Source organism: Trachypithecus francoisi, unplaced genomic scaffold, assembly GCF_009764315.1.
Source record: "Trachypithecus francoisi isolate TF-2019V2 unplaced genomic scaffold, Tfra_2.0 Lachesis_group6, whole genome shotgun sequence".
Classification (NCBI taxonomy): Eukaryota; Metazoa; Chordata; class Mammalia; order Primates; family Cercopithecidae; genus Trachypithecus; species Trachypithecus francoisi.
This window is the reverse complement of record NW_022681471.1, coordinates 129,848,811-129,859,575: the sequence shown is the minus strand read 5'-3', so window position 1 is coordinate 129,859,575 and position 10,765 is coordinate 129,848,811. Positions and strand designations below refer to the sequence as shown.

General features: G+C 38.5%; 1 protein-coding gene across 2 annotated transcripts; it reads left to right on the top strand.

The window, feature by feature from the left end:
* Positions 1-1,243: 1,243 nt before the first annotated feature.
* On the top strand, positions 1,244-5,607 carry LOC117077524. 2 transcript variants are annotated; one of them, XM_033201221.1, is made up of 3 exons: positions 1,244-1,408; positions 2,418-2,508; positions 3,741-5,607. In XM_033201221.1, exons 2-3 carry the CDS (start codon positions 2,494-2,496, stop codon positions 4,404-4,406), a joined length of 681 nt encoding a protein of 226 aa, XP_033057112.1. In that variant the 5' UTR covers positions 1,244-1,408; positions 2,418-2,493; the 3' UTR covers positions 4,407-5,607. The 2 variants fall into 2 exon arrangements, with proteins under 2 accessions (XP_033057112.1, XP_033057111.1); XM_033201220.1 differs by having other exon boundaries at positions 2,415-2,508.
* Positions 5,608-10,765: the final 5,158 nt, after the last annotated feature.

Sequence of the window (10,765 nt, the reverse complement as noted above, 5' to 3'; positions counted from 1 at the left end):
ACTATTTTTGACAGCAAGCACTTCCTTTCCATTTAATTATAGTAGTCAAAACTGAGAAAAGTATAAAATTACATATTTCTTGTGTATTATATTAGTTATAATATTATATATATCATGCCCAAAAAGTATGAGAGAAAAATGAATATTTTGATTGTTTTAATTTTGTTAATTTTCTACAGTAAACATCTATTACTTCTATAATACAAAGTATGCTAAAAAATAATTAGGGAAAATAAACACACACAAAAAATGCAAACTATTTTCCATTGTATTGTTCATTACAGGTTCCAGAAAGCTACCACATCCACTTGTTGTGATGGACTCTAAACTCATTTATAACCTCATCCTTCCAACTTGCTCTATGAACTCACCTAATAAACTTGTGATGATAAAGTTTACAGGAGCATTTCAATACCAGTCTGAAACCAAGGGCAACATACCTGGCCCAGAAGAATTTAGACAGAGGAAGGGAAAACTTACAATATAGCTGTTCTGAGAATAAAAAGGAAACCCCACGGCACATATTTTGTTAGGACTATTAAAGAAAAAAAATCAAGAGGGAGAAAATCTTCCACCACTGGGTGTAAGTACCATATGCTATATTTTCAGAAAAATAACCATAAAATTTAATGGTAGTCAACAATTTAACTTTTATGAAGTCAATAAGAAGTTACATAATTTAATAATTTAAATTTTAATATTTGCTTAATTTAGAGCCATCCTCATTTATATGCATATTTTTGGATTCTAAATAATTCATTAAATATGTAATGATACTAACTTAACTAGTGAAGTATAACATAAATGAAGTACAAAGTAATGACTTTCTCTCATTTATATATTAAATGCGATAGTCTCCCTTGTGATAGAATACTAAAATTTCACCAAAAAAATGTACTATCAATGTATTTTCTCCATTTTATTTATGTTATTAATTGAAGTATGCATTTGTTAGATCAATGTTCAGAAAACAGGAAAGTTGGTGGTGACTTAAAACAAAAGATAAGACTTTCCCCCTGTGGAGGAAAAGTTAAATATTAAATTTGAACTCAATTGAACGTGGACACAAACAATGGTCACCAAGTGCTGGAACAGGTTGCCTAAGCCCCTTGAGGCTTTCATCCAGCGCTGTTTCAGAGAAATCTCTATTTCAATCTCTTCCTGTATGCTAGTTATTGAAAAACAACAGACAATCACAAAAATGAGTTGACCTTTTTGTGTTCCTTGAGCCGTTATGAAGGGCCCTCGTGACTGGGCCTCATGCCAAACAACCTGTTACCAAAAGAGCTAGGGTCCCAGACCGTGCTGAAGCTCCACGAGACGGCTCCTAGTCTGTGCACGGACAGGCAGCTGACTCTGGAGCCCAGGCTGTTGCTTCCCGGTCTGGTGATGCTTCCTCCATAGTCTGGTGAGTATAAATATATAATATATATATATATATATTTTTTTTTTTTTTCCTTTCTCCCCTTGGCATTGCAATTTGCTTATGGTATCTGTATTGCCATTTACATGGGATAAAGGTTGTTCACCCTTAAAAGTATTGTGCGGGTGTCTTTTTCCCTTGCGCATTTCCTGCACAGACCATTTTTTGGCGTCACGAACAGGATGGGAAGAGGGTGCCTTTGGGGTTTTGGACCCAGAAGCTGCCAGAGGCCGGCAAAACTTACACCCCTTTCGAAAAGCAACTGTTAGCTTACTATTGGGCCTCGCTGAAAACAGAGCACCTCTGCTTCAACCATGATGTTTTTATGAGGCCTGAGTTTCCTATTATGACTTGCATCATAACCTCCCCTAAAACCCATCGAATAGGGCACGCCGGAGAAAGTAGCATCATAAAACAGAAAAGTTACAGACAAGATAGCGGTAAGCTGGGACCAAAGGGGGTATCACTTTTACCTGAGGATGTACAAAACTTGTTAACTCAGGAAACCACCGAACAAATCCTGCAGATGGGGAAGGAAACCTCCACTGTCCAATGAGGCAAATCCTTTAAAGAACTAGGCCCAGAGGGTCGGAAACACGGTTGGTTTACTGATGGATCTGCCAAATACATTGGTGGGACCCGATGCTGGAAGGTGGTGGCTTACAATCCTGTTAAAAACATAAGCATTTCTGATGAAGGAAGGGGTGGGAGCAGCCAGTTGGCTGAACTAGTAGCCATCCTCCCAGCTATTCAGGAGGAGGCCAGGGGGATTTGTCACCTGTATGCCTACTCTTGGTCAGTAGCAAATGGTTTCACTGCTTGAATGACCCAATGGCAACGAAACAAATGGTCACTCGGGAATAAAGAGGTTTGGGGAAAACAATACTGGGAAGATATCTGGATTCTGGCGCACACTACCACTGTCACTGTTTTCCATGTTCATGGAAATGCTCATGCGTCTCTGCTTTCTCTTGACAAACTATTTAATCAGCAGGCAGATCAACAAGCTCAAATTTCCACATTACTGCAGACTCCGACCTGGGAGAACCGGACGAGACTGCACTCACGCGATGTGTGCATCACAGGTGCGGGCATCTATGCGTCCAGGGAACCATGGCTTGAGGAGAGCAAAGAGGGATATCGTTGCCCTAGGATGTGGTTTGCACAATTTTATCCCAATGCACTGCATGCCAGCAGTTAAAAACCAAGCCAGTTCCTCAAAGGGTTATGGGGCACATTCATAGGGGGAAAATGCCCGGACAAATTTGGCAAATGGATTACATTGGTCCATTGCCACACTCCAAATAATGTCAGTACCTATGCGTTGCCGAGGATGCGTGCGTATTCAGGACTTCTAGTAGCATGTGCCTACGGCAATGCTAATCAAACCAATACCATGAAAACTTTAAATATTTTTATTTTATATCATGGTGTTCCCATACAAATTCAGACAGACAACCGTTCTCATTTTAATGGAAAGGCTGTACAAGCCTTTGCCACCCAACGTGGCACTGAATGAATTTTCCCTATCCCTTACCGCCCGCAGGTGGCTGGCTTAATTGAAAGAAAGAATGGGTTATTGAATAAACAGCTAAACGTGTTAGGGCAAGGTAAGTTAGAAAAACGGAAGGATCACCTATTTGATGCACTACACGTTTTAAATAATCAGCCATTAACAACATCTGAGACCCCGTTAAGCCGAATGCTTACTACACACCTACAAATTGCTAATTGTGCAGGTGTAGTTCAACCTGTCTCACTAAAATGCTGGAAAATCCACCCAGAGGCTATATTATCTTGGAGAAACACAGTAGAAGCCGCCGGTTTGGACTCATGTAGTTTAAAGCCTGGGATAATTTCTGCCCAAAGTACATACGTGGCAGCCACCAGCCTAGGAGTTATAATATGGTGCAAACATTATGGGTGGATTACATCTTGCAATGTGGGGTATTACAGTACATGGAGGCATAATTGAGTGATTCCCGGGGAAATTTAAAGGTCAGTTTATGTAATATCCCTCTAGATTTTTTTGCTAGAAAACCGCAGATTCGGGTTGCTCCATTGTTAGTGGTATCTTGTCAGCAATAACCCCTGAGGAAATCTCTGCTCCAACAAAGGCTGCACACAGAACTGGGGGATGCGGATTCATTGGTACAGGTAGCTTAAACCCTGGAGCCAAAATGTGGGTACAGCGTCTATCAGATCCCACTGCTAAGGCTGGTGACCTTGTAGCTATGGGAGCAGAAAATGAAGGCATAGTACAATGCCCTAAACACGAAAAACAATATCATGTCCCTCTTCACTTTTGTTACTACAGAGAGTAACTGTGCTGTTGATGGCCAGCACCTGCATTCTCCTTTCTGAGGCACAAAACAAATTTCTCAATTGGATGGCCACATCTGCAGGGGAAGTGAACCGCAGTCAGTGCTGGCTTTGCACCGAATTGACAGAGGCCGCCGGAAGGGGACTACCATGGAAAATCATTCCCGCTAATGCTACAGAGTGGCTCTGCCACTACCAATGGGGTCACAACAATAACACCTGCAATCCAACATGGACCTCTCTCACTCACACTAAACAGGCACTCTTTGCCCAAGCCCGACACAGGGCAAACTCCACCCTTACCTTGCACCAAAAGTCTTTGTTTCCCGCTCGATATGCATGGAATGGTATATATTGGGAACAAGCTTTGCTAGTTGCTGGATTTTATAAGGCTCCCCTTTGCCTAGAGGCATTAAATGGCTCCCTTAATGCCACCTTAGGATTTCTCCCATTAGATAATTGTAAACACATTCTCCAAATCAACAACACTGCCCTCAATGAAACACAAACCCTTTCCCACTTAATGAAATACTATTACCACAATATAATTACAGCCAGGTCCTTATCATCCCCTGGGGGGCCCTATGGGTATGTGGGTTCTCAGGGTGGCGATATCTACCCCCACACTGGACAGGAAGATGCACTTGGGGGTGGCCATTAATTCCATTTACCGTCCATGATGACATTTCTCTCCCTAGTAATTTAGAAGCTTATAAATATCGCTGGTTGCAACTGCGCCGAACCCCATGGTGGTGGTATCCTGTCACAATACTCTGTCCTCCTGCAGGCACTATCTTGCCCCAGCAGCAAACCAAAGTCTTAAGCTTGCACATAGAAAAGGCTCTTAATGATAACAGTTCTGGGCTTATGTTATTATTAGATGAACTTGCTCAACTGCGCACAGTTGTCCTGCAGAACCGTATGGCACCTGACATGCTCACTGCAGCCCAAGGAGGAGTTTGTGCCTTAGTACACACTAAGTGCTGTGTATATATCCCAGACAATTCCCACCATGTCACCCTTCTTGTGAAAGGTTTATGGCCGCGGGTACAACGCCTAGAATCTAGCTGTCAGGACCCTATTGTGGACTGGCTTTCCAACTGGCATTGGCTTTGGCCATGGTGGGTGTGGTCCTTGTTACTTATGCTTCTGATTCTCCTCAGCTTACCCTGATTCTGTAACCTCTACCAATTATGTATTTCCCATTCATCTGCAAGGGTATTTTCCTAAAATTGAGTATCAAATTGAGGCCGAATATGGAGGAAAAGTTAAATATTAAATTTGAACTCAGTTGAACGTGGACACAAACAATGGTCACCAAGTCCCAGAACAGGTTGTGTGAGCACCTTGAGGCATTCATCCAGTGCTGTTTCCGGGAAATCTCTATTTCAATCTATTCCTGTATGTTAGTTATCGAAAAACAACAATCACAAAAACGAGTTGACCTTTTTGTGTTCCTTGAGCCCAGTCACAAAGGGCCTTCGTGACTGGGCCTCATGCCAAACAACCTGTTACCAAAAGAGCTAGGGTCCCAGACTGTACTGAAGCTCCACGAGACGGCTCCTAGTCTGTGCACGGACAGGTGGCTGACTCTGGAGCCCAGGCTTTTGCTTCCCGGTCTGGTGATGCTTCCTCCATAGTCTAGTGAGTGTAAATATGTGTGTGTGTCTGTGTGTGTGTGTATGTGTGTATGTGTATACATATATATTACAGTATATATACACACACATATGTATGTATGTGTGTATATATATGTGTGTGTATATATATTTTTTTCTCTTCTCCCCTTCCCATTGCAATTTGCTTGTTATATCATTTGCTTATTGTATCTGTATTGCCATTTACATGGGATAAAGGTTGTTTACCCTTAAAGGTATTGTGTGAGTGTCTTTTCTTTTCCCCTTGCATGTTTGCAGCACAGAACACCTCCAAATTCTCCAAACCTGTCAGAAGTTCTTATTGTAATACTTCCAAATATTTAAAGGGACGAGAACCCTACATGGCGCAGTAATTTAGTGAGCATGTCTGCAGATGGCCCCTGATTGGTTAGAAATCCATAGAGAAATACATTTCTCACTACAAATTACTGTAGGCTGTTTGCAGTGGCTCACACATGTAATTCCAGCAGTTTGGGAGGCCAAGACAGGAGGATTCCTTGAGCCCAGGAGTTTAAGATCAGCCTGGGCAACACGTCGAAATCCCATCTGTACAAAAAAATACAAAAGCTGAGCTGGGCATGGGACTTGTAGTCCCAGCTACTGGGTGGGGGGAGGGGCTGAGATGAAAGAATAACTTGAGCCCAGGAGGTTGAGGCTGCAGTGAGCTGTGATTACACCACCGCACTCTAGCTTGTGCAACAGACTGAGATCCTATCTCAAAAAAAAAAAAAAAAGAAAGAAAAGAAATTACTGTAAGGCAACCAATACTGTAACAAGTACAAGAGTAATAGTGAACACACAAATGATTATTTTAAAAACAGTATTTTGTTTTTTCAATGAAATTCACTACCCAATTAAATCCTGCAGTGCTCCTGCTTTTTGCAGTAAACATGATGTTGACTTTCCAGTTTGGCTCTGTGAGACTAAGAATTCATCATTTTTTGTCACTGTACAACCTTAAAATAAAGGCAGCAAAATCGATTTTAATTTATTCGGGACCTAGGATTTCCATTACAAGCTAGACATCTTACTGTGCCTTGGATGACAAGCATAACAGCATAGCTTTCTTTAATTAATAGACCTGGTATCAATGAGTAGGTCTCCTCACTCAGGTATAATTTATGTCATCGAGTGCATTTTTTTCTTACTTTAAGTTGTATTTCTTTCCAGGTTGTGTTAGATTTGTATTCTTGTTCTTCTTCAAAATATTGTTATTCTGTTTATATCTTTGTTCTATTGGTAGATTCTACCAATCCAACTTTTCCCTGAAGTGTCTTTTTTTTTTTTTTTTGTCAGAAGTTTTATTTTGAAAACTCAATTTTCCAACTGGAAATATAAAGCTCAAATGAGGACATAAAAGTGGATGAATTTCTTCCATTGTTCATTTTTGCAAATGTTAATAAACTTAGCTTTTTTTGTTGTTTTAACAAATGAAACTTAATATTGTTTTGACAACGCACATTAAACATGAATATTGCACTACACTCAAATGAACAAAAATTATAAATATATCATGATTTCAGAATTAAAATGTTTTCATAGTTGTGTGTGTATTTCATTATGCCAGTCCCTAGACCTAAAATCTCAATGACAATTTTTAAAAACTTTGAGGCAATGAATAACTTGAAGTGCATTAAAGAATCTGTCACTCAACTGCATGTGAATATCAATATTTTAATGTTTATATAAATGTGTCAAATCTCCTCCAATTTATCTATTAAATATGAATTCACCATAAACAAAATCAAAATTAAAGCTGGGCTTCTGTGAAAATCAATGTCAATAATGAACTGTAATGGAACTAATGCTAAGATTTGGTGAGACAATCTTGAGAGACAAAAAATTTGGAGAACATACACCAGTCACTAATCACTGCAACAATTAAAGTGATGTGCTTTAAACACGAAGAGAGACACTAAGATGAATTGGAAAAGAACAGAGTGTTGATCAGATGTATATTGTCACTTGATTCATGACAAAGGCAGCAGCATAGAGAGATACAAAGAATCTTTAGCTATAGGGTTAAAAAAAAATATTGATGTCTACCTCACACTATGCACAAAAGTCAATTTCAATTATATTTCAGATCTCACTGTGAAGGGTAACAAAAAGAAGCATCAATTTGACTTTGACAATTTTCAACTAATAATTGTAACAGGTGACCAGATACTGGCAGTCCACCCAAAACCTTCCTGAAGTTCCCTGTATCTTCTTTGCGCAATTCTTTTTATGTATTTTCATATTTTGCATTTTTACTTACTTTATTAATAAAAACTTCACCTGATTTATATGCATGTATTGTAACAATGTGTTAAATATTGGTTAATATTTATGTTTGATATGTTTTCAACTTTTTTCTACTTTATATGGCTAACTACTAGTATATTAGTCTGTTCTCACACGGCTATGAAGAAATACCTGAGACTGGGTAATTTGTAAAGGAAAGAGGTTTAATTGACTTACAGTTCTGCATTGCTGGGGAGGCCTCAGGAAACTTACAATCATGGTGGAAGGCGAGGAGAAGCAGGTACCTTCTCCACAGGTCAGCAAGACAGAGTGAGTTCAAGCGGGGGGGAAATGCTAGGTGCTTATAAAACCATCAGATCTCGTGAGATTCACTCATTATCGGGAGAACAGCATGGGGGAAATGATCCAGTTACGGCCTCCCAAAGTGCTGGGATTACAGGTGTGAGCCACTGCACCCGGCCCATATCTGCCAGTTTCATATAAACCTAATGATTCAATTACCTCCACCTAGTTCCTCCCTCAACACCTGGGGACTATGGGGATTACTATTCAAGATGAGATTTGAGTGGGGACACAGGGCCTAACCATATCAACTAGGTTACAAAAGGAATCACAATCTTGTTCGTTTAGTTTGGAGTAAAAGAAGAAAAAGTATTTCATCTAGAGCAATAACTGTTATTAAAAAGCAAATTTATTAATAAAATCCATTTGATGTTCAATTTTAATGATTACTTTTTTCTTTTGTTTAAAAAAGCATTCTTTCCTATTTGATGAAGCAATGAGAAACAAACTGGGTATGATTTCCAGATAAACAACTACATGCACACTTGAGCAAATGTTTTACTAATTTAGTTGCCTTGATGGTACAATTACATTAACAAGTATTCATTAGTAATGCAGTTCGTTTAGGTGTAGTAGCTCTCAATTGTGTACGGTTATATTATTACAAAAATATTAAAAAATAGAAGTTTATCATTTGAGCCCAGGAGTTCAAGGCAAGACCCCATCTCTACAAAAAATAAAAGTTAAAAAACAACAGCCAGGCATGATGGTGTGCACCTGTCATCCCAGCTATTCGAAAGGCTGAGGTGGTAAGATTGCTTGAGCCCAGGAGATCAAAGCCACAGTGAGCCATGATCATGCCACTGCCCTCCAGCTAGGAGACAGAATGAGACCCTATCTCAAAGATTAAAAAAAAAAAAAAAAGAAAATGAAAATTCAAAGGACGTATTACAATACAGAATAGACTCAGCTATGAAAAGTACTAGAATTCTGAGGTCCTGAGGAGTTGACTAGGAAAAATACAAAATTCTGCATGAAAAGGTAGAGATCTGAAAATATTATTAAAAATTATTGTACATAATTCTGATTAAAATTCAGGAGAAAAATAGAATTCTATTAAAAGCAGTATCTAACAGCATTTTCACTAGAAATGTCAAACGTGCTATTATTTAGTTTCAGGAAGATAGGATTTAAGGATTCCCATCAAGATTGTGAAAAATGTCATATATTTATTCAAACATATAAAAAAGAAGAAATAAGAGAAGCAGAGAAAAAGTGCAACAAAGAGGAAAATTTGACTTAAATACAAACAGACAAAAATATCTTGCTATATACTTTGTATAAACAAGAGACTTATCTAAAATTTAAGGATATAAAAAGTTTGTATAAAACTGGCAGGTATGGGTCGGGTGCAGTGGCTCACACCTGTAATCCCAGCACTTTGGGAGGCCGAGGCAGGTGGATCATCTGAGATCGGGAGTTCGAGACCAGCCTGACCAACATGGAGAAACCTCATTTCTACTAAAAATACAAAATTAGCCGGGCATGGTGGCACATGCATTTAATCGCAGGTACTCAAGAGGCTGAGGCAGGAGAATCGCTTGAACCCACAAAGTGAAGTTTGCAGTGAGCTGAAATCATGCCATTGCACTCCAGCCTGGACAACAAGAGCGAAACTCCATCTCAAAAAAAAAAAGTTGGCCGAGATGGAGATCATCCTGGCTAACACGGTGAAACCCCATCTCTACTAAAAAAAATACAAAAAATTAGCCGGACGTGGTGGTGGGCGCCTGTAGTCTCAGCTACTTGGGAGGTTGAGGCAGGAGAATGGTGTGAACCTGAGAGGCAGAGCTTGCAGTGAGCTGAGATTGGGCCACTGCGCTCCAGCCTGGGTGACAGAGTGAGACTCTGTCTCAGAAAAAAAAAAAGAAAAGTAGGTGAACAACAAGTAACCAATGAAAAAGTAGTGTAACTACATTAATATCAGATGAATAACTTTTAGAGAAAATGTTTACTGTGTAATGATATAAAATGGTGTTGTATGTGGAATCCAAATTTACATGCAATTTTAATTTATTCTGGACCTAAGACTTCAATTAAAATCTAGACATCTCCCTGTGTCCAGTTTACATGCATATAGCTACAAAATATGGAGACAAAAGCAAAATCATTATCATCTCTCATTTATGGAAAGAACAATTGGAAAATTTTTTTTTAATGAACAGCAAAGCTAACCTTGATCTAATTCATAAGTATAAACCTACAGTCAGAATCCTTTACAAGCAGAGACAGAATTTTTAAAATTCACATACATTAGACCACAAATTAAGTCTCAACAAACACCTGGATACAGGTATATTACAGATTATAGTTGAAAGATAGAATGTCATCGCATTAGAAATAAATATAAATTCAAATGAATGAACGAGATAATAACTAAATAAATATCTGTCTGGAATTTTAAACTATACTTTCAAACTAAAATGGGTCACATAAGAAATGAAAATGAAAGTTTAAAAATTAAAACTTGTTCATGTACATAGAGAAAATAATTACAATATTCAGAATAAAATAGATAAGAAAGTCTAAAAAATCAATTATGTAAATGTACAACTTAAGAAGTTGATCTCTGAAAAAGAAGTTAAGAAAAGTAAAGAGAAGAAATAAAAGCAAAAAAAAATGAGTAACAAACGTAAGAGCCTGATTTAATTAAAGTGAAATAAAAATACATGGAAAACGTCAACTATACCACATATAAAGAGATATACATGAAAAATGCCATTTGTTCAGAAGAATTAGATATAAGGGAAGAAAAATGGACTGATGATGCAAA